Source organism: Suillus bovinus (genome assembly GCF_016758785.1).
Source record: "Suillus bovinus strain UH-Sbo-P2 chromosome Unknown EDB93scaffold_95, whole genome shotgun sequence".
NCBI lineage: Eukaryota > Fungi > Basidiomycota > Agaricomycetes > Boletales > Suillaceae > Suillus > Suillus bovinus.
Genome location: NW_024542151.1, coordinates 40,768 through 58,391, shown reverse-complemented (window position 1 = coordinate 58,391; position 17,624 = coordinate 40,768). Strand labels below are relative to the sequence as shown.

Genomic DNA, 17,624 nt, shown 5'->3' with positions numbered 1-17,624 from the left:
TATACAAGGAAGTCAATGGATTCGAACACACGGAATCATCTGATGAGTCAAATAAAGAGTAAGTGGCCATCATCAGAAGACTTTCGATCGCTTGCTGTTTGAACCGATCACCATCTACATTCATGGGTATGAACCTTTGGGGAAATATGTGCTAGACTACTCTTGTAAGATGTCCCCACACACGATTGAGAAGGTCTCGGACTACTGAAGTACGAGGTTCTCCAGGGCGAGATAGCTCCCAAATCAACTTTTGGAGTGCCTCTTGAGCATTCTCAGAACGCTCCGACCCATCCCGAGGCAAGTAAGTGAAGGTAATGGATGACCCTAACAATGGGTCCTTGCCGGTGTCATTTGACCCCTCCCACCATCCTTTCGCGTCCTCATCACTGTCGCAGCCACAGACCACAACAACTAAGCTGACCTTGGATTTCGCGTAGACCTTGCAAAACTTCTGCACCTCCGTTCTCTGCGTATTGACAGACTCGTCCTTGTCCACGTAGAAAATCAGCAAGCAAGGTTCGAAACCAATGCCTCCTTTGGACCGTTTTGCCGGCGGATAGGGTGCAGTTACGCGCTGGAACATGTAGTAATGCCCGCGCATGACAACCGTGGATCTGACCCATGCGCCATTAATGACACCCGCGATGTTGCAAACATTCATGGGGGCTGGGACAGCAGAGTCGCACACGATTACGCTTCGTGGGTTGTCCCTTTCATGGTCATCGTGCGCCCATACGACGTCACGAAAACCTTTTTGATCGGGCAAGCGACACTGGTCGATAAGTTCGCAGAGGGTATGATATGATTGTTTGCTACGCTGTCTGAGTTCGTCGCTGTCACCTTTGTCGATGGTTATGGTGGTGACACATGCGTGGCCAGCGAAGGTCATCTTGAGGTTTGAGATGGATTGTTGGTTTTTCCTCCACCATTCTTCCATGTCTGGCTCTTGATTTTCCAAACGTGTGACGACAATGACGATCGGAACTTTCTCCTTGACTTTGGAATATAATGACATGTAGTTCCGGCGGAGCGCTAAGCTCTCTCTCGTGCCCTGCACGCAATACATGAGGAGATGAATACCATCCTGTTCCATCAGGGTTTGAAGGAGCTTCTTTAAAACTTTTTGAGCCTCCTTATCGGGAACTGTTCCCTCAGAGCCCTCATCAAGACCTGTAATACATGTCAGTAACGCTCACCAAGAGCGGCTCACTGCGCTTACCGGCGGTATCGAAAAGCTTTATGTTCAAGATCTTGTTCTGAAGTACAATGTCATGCTCGTACACGGTCGTTTTAGTGGTACATCCCATGGCATCGGAGGACGTCGGCGCCGATTGCGTCCTAGTGATCAAATTGACCAAGGAGCTTTTACCAGCTCCTGTTTCTCCAAAAATGACAATATTGCATGTTTCTGTGCGATGTACAGTTCCCGGGATATCGTCGGTATCATCGGTACTCTGATCAGCATTCAGGTTAACTGTATGACGAGCAAGAGCCAAACACTACTCACAGTAGATGGTCGTCTCTCAGTAGATAAAGACATGATCGACTTGGAACAAGGAATAGAGGCAGTCTCGACTTCCCAGAGTGTTCGGCTTTTTGAGAGTCCCTAGTCTGATGACTTCAGGTATAATTTCCCAGTTTTGTCAGAACGTCGGTGTGTCGAGGCGCCAGATTTGAATATCGATCACGACGCATGTATTCAGCATGTTGAATGTTCCATGCCATTCCATGGATGCGAGAAAGCTAGCATCGAACACCATATAAGCGTGCAACAGGTTGCAGCATGTTGGTTATGCAACACTGGCTTCGTACATGCATGATGCACCTCGGAACTGGAGCTCGCTTGCCGAGTTAGGAAGACTAATAGCAATAATTTAAACGATGGCAGATGTTGTCTAGACTCTGAAACAGGCTCCCGGTCACGATGCACGATAATTGCTTGAGCTTGCTGACACTGCTAAGCACTGCTACCTGTAAGGCATTTTCGTGAAAAGATTATTATGTCAACAAGTTTGAGTTGTGTTCAATTCGGTCATGGACCTGACGCGTGGGAGGTAGTTTGTAACGAGGTGTGGATCAACACGCTCTACTATAAGATCATGATCCTCTGCAAATTGTATGAAAACAGGCCTAGGCCCTGCTCGTGTGTGGAAGGAAATATTTGCGTCTAATTCAAGTGCGTAATTGATCCTGCAGTATTTCAAGCATGCATCGCACCGAGATACTGTTTGCAATCATGTATGTACCGATTCATAAGGGCAAGGCCGTATTACCGACAACGACAGTCTGTAATAGGATGAGGTATAAGTTCAATGCGAGGTCAAACTAACTTGATCGCATCAGCCAACTGTTTCGCGACGTCCGGAGATATGCCACAGCGCTTCGTGAGACGAGGGACAATATCCTTCCTTTTCACATGTGAACCTATTGCAAGTAGCCCCTTCAGCCTGCGCATCAACAACACAAACAGGTTGTCCCCTCCCATCCATGCCTGCTTCTGTCCGTCGGCAGTAAATTCCTCGACAAGCTTGCGGATCGTGATGCGCGATTGTTCATAAAGGTCCTTGTGTCTGCCGTCCAATCTACTCGCGGTGGTAATGCACACATGACCGGCGACCTTTATCTTGTACTTGTTGAAGGTCTCCTTGTTTCTATCCCACCAGTCCTCCATCCTCTGCTCTCTCTCGAGGTTTGTGATGGCGAGCACCATGGGAACCTTCTTCTCGCAGAGGAATTCGTGAAAGAGACGATAATTGCTTTGATGCGTAGCAGTGACTCTGCTAGCACGAATGCAGAATATGAGCAGATCAATGCCGCCTTTTTCATCCAGTTCCCTGACGAGCTTATAGGCGTTTTCGACAGACTCGATGTATTCTTTGATCCCCAGCTGCGGTTCTTCGAGCCCGATGGTATCGAAAACCATGTACGAGCTACCATGGAAGTCGATAGGATACTCTGTCCATCTCATTGTACAGCGTTGCGTGTCAGGAGATGTGCGTGCTACCTCCTTTCCCGCCATGAGGTTGACGAGCGAGCTTTTGCCTGCTCCTGTCTCCCCAAAGACTACGATAGTTTTCCGCCTGTTCTTGTTCATCAATACGGTATAACAAGCATATGACTACGTACTTGTGAGTGGTATTAAACACCTCAGAATTGGCAACGGTATCTTGACGTTGCGGAGCACGGCGTTGCTGGTCAGGATACGTGGCTGCTATCTCCCTGACGCTGGCGGGTGAGCCACTGCTAGCCACCGAGTCCCCAGTGAGTACGATACTATTTCTATTAATCAAGGTTGGCAAAATGCGGTACGAGGAGCAACTGAAAACCGAGTCCCCTGTAACCATTTCAGGAGGTACCTGCCGGATAGTGTTATGATGCCTGTCGCCAACATCCAACAGTGAACCGTGACATTGACTCCCTTTTGTGCGACACTGCTCGATAAGTTGGCAAAGGGCGTGGTATGATTGGTCATGGCGCTGCTTGAGCCTGGTTCCTTCATCTTCGTTGATAGTCACCGTGGTGACACATGCATGGCCAGCAAAGGTCATCCCGAAGCCTGAGATGAGTCGTTCGTTATTCTTCCACCAGTCTTCCATCTCTGGTTCCTGGTATTCCAAACAAGTAGCGACAAGGACGATTGGAACTCTCTCCTTCACTTCCGAACGGATGAAGTTGTAGTTGCGGCAGAGCGCCTTACTAGCTCTCACGCCCCGCACGCAGTATATGAGGAGCTGAACATCATCTCGAAGACTTTCAATGAGTTTCTTCAAGACTTGTTGAGCTTCTTTATGAGGGACTGCTCCTTCAGAGCCCTCATCAAGACCTGTAATCTAGTTCAGCAACAGTCACGGAGAACAGAAAACTTGCACTGACCCGGGGTATCAAAAAGCTTCACCTTCAAATGGTTGTTTTGCATTGAGACGTCGTACCCGATGGGTTTAATGGTACATCCCGTAGCGTCGCGGGATGTCTGCGCCGTGTGCTTCTTAGCGACCAAATTGATCAAAGAGCTTTTTCCAGCGCCCGTTTCTCCAAAAATGACAACATTGCAGGTTTCTTTCGTGTGGTGCGAAGCCTCAGTCTGGTTCGGAATGTGAAGATAATTTCGCGTCAAATTTATAGCACCAGATTCATTACTTACAGTGACAGCACATTGTTCTCCACCGATAGACAACATTGCATAGATGACTCAACTACAAACAAGACAGGAAATGGCGAAGGGCAGGTCTTGACTTGCGCATTTGGTGTTTTTTGAGGTAGTATCTCCCGATTAGTAGTTGAATAATTTGTGTCGGACTCGAACATCCAGGTTCCAAAACAGTGAAAATCACGATGCAAGGATGCCACATGTTCGGATGGCCAAAGAGCCATGCTGCGTATACGTTGGGCTTTGTATAGCTGTTGCCCCAGGACCAAGTGCATCTTGGGCATAATTATGTAATCAGGCCTAGGGGTTTGTAAAAGCGGTGCCGATTTGGAAATTGTCCACGGAGTCTGGCACGTCGAGTGCTGGACTGACAACAGTCAAGTATCTCATGTTCGTGTACCTAATAGTGACCAGTAAATTCACATTTAACTACTTACTGTGCATCTACATATACTGAAATAAAAAATACGTAGTATAGTATGTACCGATTCGTGAGGGTAGAGTCTGTAAAGGATGAGGTACAAGTTCAATGGGAGGTCAAACTAGTTTGATCGCATCAGCCAACTCATTGGCGACTTCTGTAGATATGCCACAACGCCTCGTGAGTTGAGGAACAATATCATTCCTTCTCACATGCGAACCTCCTACAAGTAACTCCTTCAGCTTGAGCATAAACGAAACGAACAGGCTGTGTCTTCCTGTCCATTTCTGCTTCTGCCCGCCGGCAGTAAATTCCTTAACAAGCTTGCGGATCGTGATTCGCGATTCTTCATAAAGAACTTGGTGTCTGCCGTCCAATTTATTGGCAGCGGTGATGCACGCATGACCGGCGACCTGAATCTCGTACTTGCTGAAGGTCTCTTTGTTTCTATCCCACCAGTCCTCCATCCTAGTCTCTCTCTCTCGAGGTTTGTGATGACGAGAACAATGGGAACCTTCTTCTCGCAGAGAAATTCATGAAAGAGCCGATAATTGCTTTGAAGTGTGGCAGTGACTCTGCCGGCGCGAACGCAGTATATAAGCAGATCAATGCCGCCGTTTTCATCCAATTTCTTGACGAGGCGATAAGCGCCTTTGACAGACTCGATGTATTCTTCGATTCCCAGTTGCGGTACCTGGAGTCCGATAGTGTCGAAAACTGTGTACGAGCCACCGTCGAAGCCGATATGATACTCTGTCCACCCCATTGTACAGCGTTGCATGTCAGGAGATGTGCGTGCTACCTCATTTCCCGCTATGAGGTTGACGACCGAGCTTTGGCCTGCCCCTGTGTCTCCAAAGAGTACGATAGTTCTATCCCTGTTCTTACTATTCAAAGTCTTACTAATCAGAGTTGCACGAGGAGCAACTAAAAACCGTACCTTGCAGCCTCTTTTGAGAAATACTGTTCGATAAGTCGACAGACGGCATGGTATGACTGTTGACCGCGCTGCTTGAGCTCACCCCCGCATCTTTGTCGAAAGTCGCTGTGGTGACACATGCGTGACCAGCAAAGATCATCCCAAAATTTGAGATGGATCGCTCGTTATCCTTCCACCATTGTTCCATGTCTGGTCCTTTGTATTCTAAGTTTGTTGCGACAAGAACGATTGGAATTCTCTCGTTCACTTCGGAGCGGATTAAATCGTAGTTGCGGCAGAGCGCCTTCGTCACTCTCACACCACGCACACAGTACATGAGGAGATGAATGTCAGTTTGCTTCATAAGATCTCGAAGTAGCATCTTCACAACTCTTCGAGCATCCTTGTCGGGAACATTTCCTTCAGAACCCTCACCGAGACCTGTAATCCAGATCAGCAACAAACACCAAAGAGCAGAGAATTGTACTGACCGACGGTATCGAAAAGCTTTACCTTCAAGGACCCATTCCGAAGTAAAACGTCATACGCATTGGTCTTAATTGTACATCCCATAGCATCGCAGGATGTCGGCGCCGTTTGGGCCCCGAGGATCAAATTGACCAAGGAGCTCTTACCAGCGCCCGTTTCTCCAAAAATTACAACATTGCAGGTTTCTTGTGCGTGATGCGAAGCTTTGCTCTGTTTTGGAAAGTGAAAATAATCTCACGTCAAACTTGTGCTGATGAGGCACCAGAGTCATCACTTACAGTAGATTGTTCTCCACCAACAGATGACATTGCAAATATGGCTCAACTCCAGACAAGACAAGAAATAACGAAGGGCAGGTCTTGACTTGTGCGTTTGGTGTTTTGAAGTACTAGAATCTTTCGATTAGTTAAATCATTTATTAATACGTCAAATTCCGGACGTCCAGGTGCCAGATCAAGGAAAATCAACTACAGTGCAAGGATACTGCATGTTCCATACGCTGTCGAAACAACGTTGGATGGTGTAGGAGGCATGCTGCGTATGCGTTGGGCTTTGTACACGCTCTAAGCAGCAGGAGTTACATAACTGTTCAGTCCTGGATAAGGACATACTTAGCAATGCGGCAGGTGGTCAACCAGACATGCACATGCATCATGAGGTAATTGATTAGGCGTCAATCATCTCTTTGAAGAAGCGGTGCCAGAGACGTGATAGTAGCAGCATGCGTGATTGAACGTGCTTGTAATCCCAAATCTGGGGGAACAGTAACATTGTTGTTCAATTAATGCTATAAGCAGTTGACCGGTGAAGAGCTTAATCGGGGACCGCGAAAGTCGATAATTAAAAGTGCACTGGCAGGTGCCTATTCTTGACCATGGAAAGCGCCGCGGGCTAACGAGACTCAATAGCAACATGATGGACTTCCAGAGTCCTCATTTGCGGTTGTGGTACCGCAGTTGGGGTAAGGTGCTGCCGCTGATGACGGTAATAAGGAATGCGCGTCGGGGTTAGGAAAAGACGACGTCGAGAACAGCAGACTGCGACAAATTCGTTGTTTCTTTGAAGAGGATGTTTTGCATTCGCACATTTTTGATTGGTCTTCAAGTTGAGGTCGGATGGGACGAGTTTTGGTTCCAAGATATGAAAAACATGAAGAGCGAGGTTTTATTCTAAGAGCTAATGTCACGGCTGCCCGAGGACAGAGAGAGTAGTAGCGGGAATGTCCTGGGGGATGCGTCAGCGCTTCAGGCATCGGAAGTGGGCGATAGAGCTTTACTTATCGACAAATTACATAACTATTATTAAACTTAGTTAAGTGTGTTGGCAACACTTCGTTCAAAGCAGGACAATATTTACCAGTTGTGACCATTCAATTTCAATAACCCAGGTGAGTAACAACACCGCCCCAAAGTCTTCATTTACCAATCTTCCGTCCGATGTTGGGATGTAGACGAATCAGACAAGCGCTGGGCCCGTGGAAACAGTATGACTTCATGCAGCTGCAGGGACTAAAAGACGACGTAGTTGCTGCTCTACGTTTGTCCGTGATCAACGCGTACTATGATGAACGTGAGATTCGGACTTCGAGAACTATAACTTATCATCTTTTTCAACAGGTGGTTACTAATCAAGTCCTCGAGTCCAACACGAGTTTGCCTCGAGTTGTTCGAGAATCTGGTGGGTGCCGTTTTCAATACCACGGGCTGGCATCTAAAGGACGGGCGCAAGAAACGTGATGTCCTGCAAGTTTACGTCTGTCTTTATAAGAACTGCCGCATCCGAATTCAGTGTCGGCCAAACGCTTCAATTGAGCACTATCAGGAGCATCCCTCTTTAAATGACTTCAGAGTACGTAGTCTCCAGATGCTCATCGTACTGTGGTCGTCTCATATTGAAATATGTAGGACTAAGTCGCCAAGAACAACTTTGAGTCTCAATACCAATGCATCACCGGCTTCTCCCAGGCATGTAGTCTCCAGATGACATCCTGGTTTTCTTCTCTATTAACAAGCGCGGACAGGCGTAAAACTATCGTACTCTTTGGAGAGACGGGAGCAGGCAAAAGCTCACTCGTCAACCTCATGGCGGGAAAGGAGATAGCACACACATCTCCTGACATGCAACGCTGTACATTGCAGTGGAAAGAATACACTATGGGCTTCGACGGTGGCTCGTATAAGGTTTTCGATACCATCGGGCTCGAGGAACCGCAGCTGGGAATCAAAGAATACATCGAGTCTGTCGAAAACGCTTATCGGCTCGTCAGGGAATTGGATGAAAACGGCGGCATTGATCTACTTCTATTCTGCGTTCGCGCCGGCAGAGTCACTGCCACACTTCAAAGCAATTATCGGCTCTTTCACGAATTTCTCTGCGAGAAGAAGGTTCCCATTGTTCTCGTCATCACAAACCTCGAGAGAGAGACTAGGATGGAGGACTGGTGGGATAGAAACAAGGAGACCTTCGACAAGTACAAGATTCAGGTCGCCGGTCATGCGTGCATCACCGCTGCCAATAAATTGGACGGCAGACACAGAGATCGTTATGAAGAATCGCGCATCACGATCCGCAAGCTTGTTAAGGAATTTACTGCCGACGGGCAGAAGCAGGCATGGACAGGAGGACACAGCCTGTTCGTTTCGTTTATGCTCAAGCTGAAGGAGTTACTTGTAGGAGGTTCGCATGTGAAAAGGAAGGATATTGTTCCTCAACTCACGAGGCGTTGTGGCATATCTGCAGAAGTCGCAAGAGAGTTGGCTGAGATGATCAAGCCAAAGTAAGCTTGACCTCCCATTGAACTTATGCCTCATCCGATTATAGACTGTCATTGTCGGTAACACGGCCTTATGGATCGGTACATACATGATACTACATATTTGCAAACAGTTATAGCTCGTATTTCAGTCTCAAGCTGCATTATATAAATGCGCAGATCGAGGTCTCCACGTTAGCCGACGGTATCTCGAGCTTCCCCGACTCCACGTCAGCGGAAAGGGTTCTCTTGGACTGTCAGAAACGTTCAAACACCTGCAAACGCACCCGTGGGAATGGGAAAAAATTGTTGCGCTTAGTCAGTGGGGAAAGCTTTTGTTCGTTGATTGCCTCAAGAGGTGTGCAAAAGGGAAATGCCGAACATACAGCCCACCATTAGATAAGCTTTTAAACCTTAATACACAGCCACTTGAAGTTGCCAGCAGACCGTTCTGAGTTCCTCGATAGCGGTGTAGCGATGGTCGCGGCATTGGGCTCAAAACCACGTATTTCCATACTCACATCAACACCCGAAACATATGCACACATGTCCGGGCCACTCCATATTGGATCCGGCGCATCGGACCTTTGGTGTTACAAGAACATCTAGACACTTGGGCCCCTACCATTTTTTCTCCTAATCCTCCTCGTATCAGCCCTCACGTCATACCCTTACCCTGACCTTACCCTTGTCATCCTTGTCATCCTCGCATTCCCCTTCGCTCTCTACCTGTTGCTTCAGCAGAGCCAGTACATCTGGCCGGATCCTTTCGCTGACGAAGCATACCCATGCTCCGTTCCACCACCTGACTGATCCTGTGGACAGTCCCCTTGCCCTTACCGTCCAGACGGTAACCTATGATATGATGCACGACGCATCCCCTTACCCTATTCCCTTTCTTGATCTCTGACTCGGTGCGCAGTCGCACATGCGACTTATACTTAGTTCCGCAGTTGCACGATCGTGCCCCTGCGTGTTTCACTTCTTATTCTGATCTTTGACTCACTTCTTATCTGCATGTTCAGGACTCGCCCGTGTCTCACCTTGAATGTGCCTTCCTATTATGGTCATACCCTTTACCGTTTACTTCTCTTGGTAGTACGAGTTATCATCCACTAATACGCTTCCCGTCCTCTATATAAACTCGCTACCATGTAACATATTCCCTAACTTGAATCTACTTGGTTCTTGACCTCCTACTCTCACCAGAGTGATCTCTTCTGCCTAGCCAGCAGTCTATATTCTATCTTCTTATCTGCTCTTCGCGGATAAGCCTATAGTCTCAATCTTTGCTCATCGACTTTGTCGACAAGCAAAGCCCCTGTTAACTAGTCGGACTTCCGTCCTTCTAATTAACAACGATCTTACGATTAACCTTCGGGTGTCGTAAGTCTTGGCAGATACAGCTCATCGTCTAGCATCTGCTTGATGTAAGCTACCCGATTTGGACATAGGCGTCAAATCTTACTTGCCGAAGCCTCGCCAAGTAAGACCCCTAACCTTGGGCTAGCCCAAGGACGTCCTCGACCGTTGACGACACACGCTCTGTTTGAGCGTCGCCAACAGATACCATCCAAGTCGTAACATTCGGACATCGCATCGGCCGATCGCACTTCGCGTGCACTTGTCCATCCCGTGTCCTGTCCATCCGAACTAGCCTCACTAGGTGCGTAGTTATTCCCGTGCACATTTTCTGACATTTGGACCGTGTTATTACATGTCCGCAGCACCTTGTGTGTGTCTTATTACATAGGACATCGGACCCGAAATATATCGCTACTATCTTCGCCTGTAGTTTTCCGAATTTCTACGTACTTACTTAAATACTCTGTAGTGACCCGTAGCAATCATCATCCAGTAGTTAGGAGCCATTTCCCAACTCTGCAGATCACCCAGAATATTCTCGTAGTTCTTAGTTGCATTGCGAAATATTACCATTCGTTCACCGTCATATTCCGTCACTCATTATACTCGTGCATACCGCTCGCAATCTGACACTCATTATAAAGTTTCCGACCTATTATTGTGAAGTCTGAAAGTCCGAAATCTCGGACATCACACTTTGGCTTCGGACATTGGATAAGTACCTTCGGACATCATTTCGCACCATCGGACATTTTGTTGTTTGCATTACTGACACATTTTTACTACTAATACCAATTAGCAATCCCTTTAGGATCGAACGCACTTGCTCTGCAAGTATAGCAGCATAGGTCGTGCTAAGATCTACCTAAATATTTGTTGTCTAGGTAGTACAATTTCTGCTGAGCCCAGCGGAGATCAGCTTTCTACAGCGGCATCAGAAGTTAGTAGAATTGTTGACTGAAGACCAAGAGGGGGGGGGGGGGGGTTTGCTAGCGTAGAACACATTGTGATAGTTAAATCAATGAAAAATGCGTGTTACAGGGCGTTGCTCACTAAAATCCAGTATTTTGGATGTCATGTGTGAGAACATGTGACTTTGATATCAAGTCGCGTCTGATATCAATAACGCGCATCTTATTACAACTCTTATACCAATCTTATACCCTCTCTGTCCTGTCGGCCCACCAACTGTCCTTTTCAAAGACACGCTTTTGTTTATTATGTACTCTAACACTCGTCCATCACATGCAGGCCAGTTCCCATTAATTTACGACACTTCAGCACCCAGTATCAGTAACAACTCAAATGAAACTTCGCAGCATGGATCAAATTGCACGTCTCTTAATGATTCTAATATATCTGGACATTCTTGCAGTCCCACCATAGATTTCCAAGTACAACTACACCCTGAAGATTTAGTAGATGGGTACCATTCAGAATCTTATACTTTGCCTGATACACTATCCAATCACTGGAATTCCGACGGTAGATGTGATTCCCAAGAGTCAGAGTTCCCGCATATACCATCAATTGCCCTACCTCCAGACTTCAACATTGATGCAGCACTCAGATTAAATACTGCCAAGGTGCTGTATGATGTATTCAGGGCAAATGGCCTCGAGGTTGACAGCACTGGTCCGAGATGGACCCTTCATTGTCCTGACTGCAAGGAATGGTGCCAGACCAGCATACCCTCAGGCATTATGCTTTGGTATGAAGGCCAATTCAGCTCCTTGGTCAGTCATTGAGGCAGCAAGCGATGCATACAGGCTAAACGACGGATGGAGCAAGCTCAGATTGATGATGTTTGATCATTATCGCATTCTGAGTCCCTTATCACTGCATTCTCACCTTCCCAATCCCTTATTACCTCAGATCACAGGTATGTTTCTGATTTCATTTTGGCTCTAGTTCATAATGTCATACTTACTACTACCAAATAATTTTTAAGCCGTCTTGCTTCCTCCTCTCACCTCAATGACTGTCCTGGAGTCACTGTTGTCTGTCCAGATGACCTACGTCCATTCCTCATGCTCTTCCCCTGGAGTCAGTATCATGATGGCCCTGATGCATTGCCTTTCACTATCGATAGCACACAGCTGAGTGTTCCTCGTGCTCAATCAAAGTATTGCACGCATATGTCTTTCCAGGGCTTACCATGCAATGAGTGTTCTGATGTGCACAGACACATAACGTACCTTTCTGAAATAGCTCGCGATCCCAAGCACCACACTAATTACAAGTATCTCGGCCTTGGACACATGCAAGATATTGCAAAGACATATGCTGAACAAATTAAGCAGCTAAAATTGCAGGTATGTTTACATAGTTTCAGATAAGTGTTTTAACTGACACTAAATAGGAACTTGATCATTCTCGCAAATATATGCGATCTCTCACCCAACTGGATGACTACAATCAGCTCCTTATGGCCATATCTGAAAAAGATATCCCCTACATCCACCAAATCATTGACATTGCTCTACGTCATGGTTCCAGTGTGCAGGAGGTTGTTAATAAGCTTGAGGATGCTCTCGAGGGTGCATACACCCCTCGAGGTTATGGTGCTGATGACCTCAACATTGCAACTCTTGTTTTCAGGCTCGGTGGGCGCCAGCTCCTGTTTGCACTGAATCAATCACTCGGTCTCCCCTCTCTCCATACTCTCTGTTCCAAATTGATCTTCACCTCAATTGTGCCAACCATTGGTCCTATACGAGATGAGCAGTTTGACCAGAATATTTGGAACATTGTCATGACCACATGTGCACACTTGTCACTCGCATCATTGCATGGTGTCAGTCTGATGATTGATGAAATTGCCCTTGAGGAGATGGCAGTTCACTTTAGCAAGTATAATAAGGTTGGGGGACTTTGCTGGAAGCATTCCCATGTTGTAGAACCCGTCCTCCGCACATACAAGTCCACTGTGCACATCGCGCAAAAAATTCACAATGGCAAACTTCACCTTGGGAAGGAACTCACAGTGATCAGCATCTCTTGCTTTGGCAAAGATGAGATCTATCCTATTTTAGCGGCACCCACCTGCAAGTCCGAAGATGCCTCTGATATGGAATGTATCCTTGCCCATGCCATTGGTAGCTGGAACAGGACTGGTGCATCAGAGTCCGTCAGCCCAATCTGGTCATTAGCGACAGATGGTGATGTGACTAGGCGTGCTGCTGGTCATAAGTTATTTGTCAGGTTCCCACTACCTCCTGAATCACCTTTGTATGGGACGCTCGTCAACTTGCCAGGACTCAATTGAATCATGGGTGAAGGTGAAATCACACTTGATTTTGACTTCAAGCATGTTTTCAAATGTAAGTGCTTCTTTCCACTATGAATGTCATAACAACTGACATTTATTTAATTGAATCTAGGCATTTGTACACTTATTTGGGCACCTGGGGGAATAGTCCTAAACAATGGCCGTGTCATAAATTCAATGATGCTTGCATGGTATCTGGTGTGGTTGCCCGCCTATGATGAAGCAGCAGTAATGAAACTCCTTCACCCTGACAATCCCCAAGATGTCCCTCGTGCTGTCGAACTCATGCTTGCTATCATCAAGTTCTCAAAATCTCAGTGCCATGTCTTGAACAACTCATTTTCCCTCATAGTTGACACTCATGCCGACCTTATTTCAATTTCTCTCCTCAGTGCGCTGCTTGAATCAATTCTTACTCCATTTATCAATGTCTGTCTCTCTCTGTCTGAGCAATTCCAATACCTCAGTCATTATGTGCACCTGGCTTATGCATTTTTTCATGCTCATCGGCGCTCATTCATGTCCTATCAGCTTTATCATGACACTCAAACCATGGTGAAGAATGCTTGCTTCTCTCTAGCCAAGCAACAGTCACTGGACCCGCACGCTCGCTTTTACCTTGGCAATGTTGGAGACAACCCCCTTGAGATCCTTTTTGGTTGTACACATATGATTGGGGGACACAACTCAGCATGCTCTTACGCTCAGGCCATCAATCGTCTTGGTGCTGCAAAGGATATTGATGGTGTTTTTAAACGTCATCCCGAGCTTGATCCGGGTCATCGACGCCTCAAACTTACACCATGAGGGAGTTGATCATATCAATCACGAGATCTGGAAGGGTGATAATGTTGTGAACAGATGTGATCTCCTGTTGGTGTGGCGCAATGGTCGTGATTTGGCGCTCTCCATTCTCATCACATCACAGCTTGATTTGGTTCATTATTCCTTTGCTGATCATTTCAACAACCCTAACATCGACATGCTGCGTCTGTTTGGACAGAACAAATACTTCGGCATCACAACGGAGGAGGAACTCGAAGACCCAAGCCATGTACCAGAACTTCCCCCACCTGTTACAAGCTCATCACCCTTACAATGTTTGGAGACCATCTTGTCAACTGAGGATGGCAATATGCTTCAGCTAGATGAGTATAATGGACATGTAGAAGAAGACGAGATCATGCTGACATTTCAAGATTCAGACGCGCTTTCCCCATCATTGCCACATGGACCCAGGATACGCCCAGACGACTATGTGTTATATGATGGACGCTGGATCCACAAGCAGACTATATGTCGACTCGTCATCAACAAGGACTTTGTATCAAAGTCTCTCAATCGGCTCAAGCATGTCCGGGAAGGCTATACAAAGGTGAATAAATGAATTGATATGTCTGCAGGACAGATCATGGACAGGAATTTATTCCTTGTCAGGGATATTTTTCTTACAATCCTTCGCTCTGGTCATAACCTTTCCATTGGTGTCCTTCGCTCTACATCGGCAAGCCTTAATGGTGTATCTTGCGCATTGATTGACATAACTATCATGACATCTTTGCATTCCACTGCAAAAATCACAGGACAGCTCCTCAGTGTCATTCCAACCGACGCTTCGCCTGATGCCACTCAGATGTTCTTGTGGGATGGGGGATATGTCACTGCTTGATTGATTATACAAGGAACATCTGACTCCACAGCGCGTGTCATTGTTGTCACTGTTCCGGGTCCTCTTGTGGAACCCGTGAATCCTGAACTGACTTTCATTTGCCTATGTGGAGACATCAACAGCAATGCGTTTTCTCAAGTCAACGGTGGCCAGAGCACGTGGCAGATCCATTGAAATGCTATGCAAGCTGCCTGCGATCTCATCTGGGCAAAAACCACTCAAATGAAGCTATCACTCAGGTCTATTGTGTTGGTCATGCTGTTAAATGTGAAATCTTTCCCTTACCAGTTCTCTGATGGTAAGTCTCATTTGCTTTGATGTTGCACATTGTTTCTGATGATTTTCTTGTATTTCAGGGACTGTTGCAGTGTTCTTGGCTGAGGCAAACAGCCTGTTAACAGCATCCAAAGGAGAGCATGTCACAATGTGTCTGCTATGTGAAGCCAAGGTGCCGGATATGCGATGCCATGTGGGTCAACACATCCTTCGTGCATTATGCAACACGCGCGAGGTCATCAGTATGAAGGAACAGGTACATCTTTTAATAATGTTTGTTTGCAACACTGATTATTCCAAATACTAGGTTGGAGAGCATCATCCGTGCGGGTTCTGTGGGCATTCAGGATGGCCAGAGTGTGCCATCATGATCACAGTCACTGCAAGCAGCGCACCTACCTGGACAACATGCTGTAAATATCAGCATGCCTTCAAATATGGAGCTGTTGACAATGGATTGAAGAACAAGCCTTGCTGAAACCTCCCTCTCAAGTGCACACTGTGCTATCTGGTACTCCCCCCAGAGCCTGGGAGATCTTCGCAAAAGGCACCTGTTCTCGCTGTTGATGCTATCTGGTGCTACAACATGCTTGAGCATGTTATGACAGTGCATGATGAATATTCAGTTCCTGGGTACAGATCAGAGGGTGTTGAGCTGCCTGCAAGCACCCGCAATGATATTATGCTGACAGACCTTGAGCAGAGCAGTGTGTGCATCCCGAAGGAGCGCTGGATCACCCCACCAAACGTTTCGTCTGGGACGGACAAGGAGAATGTCCCTGCATCAAGTTCCCATCCTGTCAAACGCTCTATGACCACTTCTACTAGCTACAAGCCTGCCAAGTGCACTTGCACTACTCGCACTTGACTTCAGCAGCCTACCGCCTCAGTTGCTTGATGTTCTCTTCACTTGCATTTATTTCTATTGCTATCACACATGCTCTCTCGTATTGCTCACTACATCTCTATTGTTTCAGGAATATGCTTTCTATTAGCTCGTACATAGTCTACAACATGCTGTTGAAGTAGTGCTACAGTAGTTCCCATTGTCGTGTACTCGTGCTGTTCCCTTGCAATCAATCATTGTCTTTCTGCTTGTTCTTTGGATCAAAGTGATCAAAAAATAGTTACCATATATGGATATATTGGTGTTATTGTCACTGTGACAGGGGGGTGGGGGGGGGCTCCGAAGTTGCAACAGGTGTATGTCCTATATTGCAAATTTGCACACCTCTTGGATTGCCTCTTGTCATTAATATTGTTGTCATCGTTCTCACTCTCAGTAGATAGATCATAAGTGTTTGTTGATTTTTCCATCATCTCTTTTGATTCATTTGTGTTGGTCGTCCCTCAGGGTTTTCATTCAAAAATTGCCTTGTCATTTGGCTCGCTGTAGAAAGCTGATTTCTGCTGGGCTCAGCAGAAATTGTACTACCTAGACAACAAATATTTAGGTAGATCTTAGCACGACCTATGCTGCTATACTTGCAGAGCAAGTGCGTTCGATCCTAAAGGGATTGCTAATTGGTATTAGTAGTAAAAATGTGTCAGTAATGCAAATAACAAAATGTCTGATGGTGCGAAACAATGTCCGAAGGTACTTATCCAATGTCCAAAGCCAAAGTGTGATGTCCGAGATTTCGGACTTTCGGACTTCACGATAATAGGTCAGAAACTTTATAATGAGTGTCGGATTGTGAGCGGTATGCACGAGTATAACAAGTGACAGAGTATGACGGTGAACGAATGGTAATATTTCGCAATGCAACTAAGAACTATGAGAATATTCTGGGTGATCTGCAGAGTCGGGAAACGGCTCCTAACTACTGGATGATGATAGCTACGGGTCACTACAGAGCATTTAAGTAAGTACATAGAAATTCGGAAAACTACAGGCGAAGATAGTAGCGATATATTTCGGGTCCGATGTCCTATGTAATAAGACATGAGGTGCTACGGACATGTAATAACGCGGTACAAATGTCAGAAAACATGCATGGGAATAACTACGCACCTAGTGAGGCTAGTTCGGATGGACAAGTGTGTGCAAAGTGCGATTGGCCGATGCGATGTCTGAAGGTCCGATGCGCCGGATCCAATACGGAGTGGCTCGGACATGTGTGAAAGTGCGTTGGACATGTGCGCATATGTTTCGGGTGTTGACGTGAGTATGGAAATACGTGGTTTTGAGCCCAACACCGCGACCATCACTACAGCGCGCTTCGGTTCACGGTCTCCGTCTTAGCATCAGCCAACCTTAGTTGGGGTGTTAACACTCGTCTTGTCTTGTCTTTCTCTTGCTTCTCTTGCTCGCT

At 46.5% G+C, this 17,624-nt stretch overlaps 6 protein-coding genes across 6 annotated transcripts; 3 read left to right on the top strand and 3 right to left on the bottom strand.

The window, feature by feature from the left end:
- Positions 1 to 151: 151 nt before the first annotated feature.
- EDB93DRAFT_1255523 (P-loop containing nucleoside triphosphate hydrolase protein) lies at positions 152 to 1,540 on the bottom strand (the record flags this gene model as incomplete). The annotated part of the gene is made up of 3 exons (XM_041453795.1): positions 152 to 1,170; positions 1,220 to 1,454; positions 1,508 to 1,540. 3 exons carry the CDS (start codon positions 1,538 to 1,540, stop codon positions 152 to 154), a joined length of 1,287 nt encoding a protein of 428 aa, XP_041302468.1.
- Positions 1,541 to 2,320: 780 nt separating this feature from the next.
- Positions 2,321 to 4,420, bottom strand: EDB93DRAFT_1233742 (P-loop containing nucleoside triphosphate hydrolase protein; the record flags this gene model as incomplete). Its single annotated transcript, XM_041451316.1, has 3 exons — positions 3,874 to 4,420; positions 3,127 to 3,823; positions 2,321 to 3,080 (listed from the first exon to the last, which is right to left on the bottom strand). Exons 1-3 carry the CDS (start codon positions 4,175 to 4,177, stop codon positions 2,321 to 2,323), a joined length of 1,761 nt encoding a protein of 586 aa, XP_041302467.1. The 5' UTR covers positions 4,178 to 4,420.
- A 131-nt stretch (positions 4,421 to 4,551) lies between these two features.
- EDB93DRAFT_939686 (P-loop containing nucleoside triphosphate hydrolase protein) lies at positions 4,552 to 5,921 on the bottom strand. Its single transcript, XM_041458013.1, has 2 exons — positions 5,509 to 5,921; positions 4,552 to 5,455 (listed from the first exon to the last, which is right to left on the bottom strand). Exons 1-2 carry the CDS (start codon positions 5,625 to 5,627, stop codon positions 4,807 to 4,809), a joined length of 768 nt encoding a protein of 255 aa, XP_041302466.1. The 5' UTR covers positions 5,628 to 5,921; the 3' UTR covers positions 4,552 to 4,806.
- Positions 5,922 to 7,806: 1,885 nt separating this feature from the next.
- EDB93DRAFT_939644 (P-loop containing nucleoside triphosphate hydrolase protein) lies at positions 7,807 to 9,133 on the top strand. Its single transcript, XM_041458012.1, has 2 exons — positions 7,807 to 7,824; positions 7,881 to 9,133. Exon 2 carries the CDS (start codon positions 7,956 to 7,958, stop codon positions 8,754 to 8,756), a length of 801 nt encoding a protein of 266 aa, XP_041302465.1. The 5' UTR covers positions 7,807 to 7,824; positions 7,881 to 7,955; the 3' UTR covers positions 8,757 to 9,133.
- A 3,346-nt stretch (positions 9,134 to 12,479) lies between these two features.
- On the top strand, positions 12,480 to 14,751 carry EDB93DRAFT_1243134 (uncharacterized protein; the record flags this gene model as incomplete). Its single annotated transcript, XM_041452100.1, has 6 exons — positions 12,480 to 13,337; positions 13,404 to 13,416; positions 13,477 to 13,793; positions 13,815 to 14,142; positions 14,177 to 14,418; positions 14,473 to 14,751. 6 exons carry the CDS (start codon positions 12,480 to 12,482, stop codon positions 14,749 to 14,751), a joined length of 2,037 nt encoding a protein of 678 aa, XP_041302464.1.
- A 462-nt stretch (positions 14,752 to 15,213) lies between these two features.
- Positions 15,214 to 16,177, top strand: EDB93DRAFT_1255517 (uncharacterized protein; the record flags this gene model as incomplete). Its single annotated transcript, XM_041453794.1, has 4 exons — positions 15,214 to 15,331; positions 15,390 to 15,565; positions 15,617 to 15,754; positions 15,803 to 16,177. 4 exons carry the CDS (start codon positions 15,214 to 15,216, stop codon positions 16,175 to 16,177), a joined length of 807 nt encoding a protein of 268 aa, XP_041302463.1.
- Positions 16,178 to 17,624: the final 1,447 nt, after the last annotated feature.

Excerpts from the sequence above, each read along its gene's own strand:
- EDB93DRAFT_939644 (XM_041458012.1), top strand. The coding sequence starts at position 7,956 with ATGACATCCTGGTTTTCTTCTCTATTAACAAGCGCGGACAGGCGTAAA.
- EDB93DRAFT_939686 (XM_041458013.1), bottom strand. The coding sequence starts at position 5,627 with ATGTGTCACCACAGCGACTTTCGACAAAGATGCGGGGGTGAGCTCAAG. Across the intron at positions 5,456-5,508 it reads TTCTCAAAAGAGGCTGCAAG|TAAGAACAGGGATAGAACTA; the intron begins GTACGGTTTTTA and ends GACTTTGAATAG.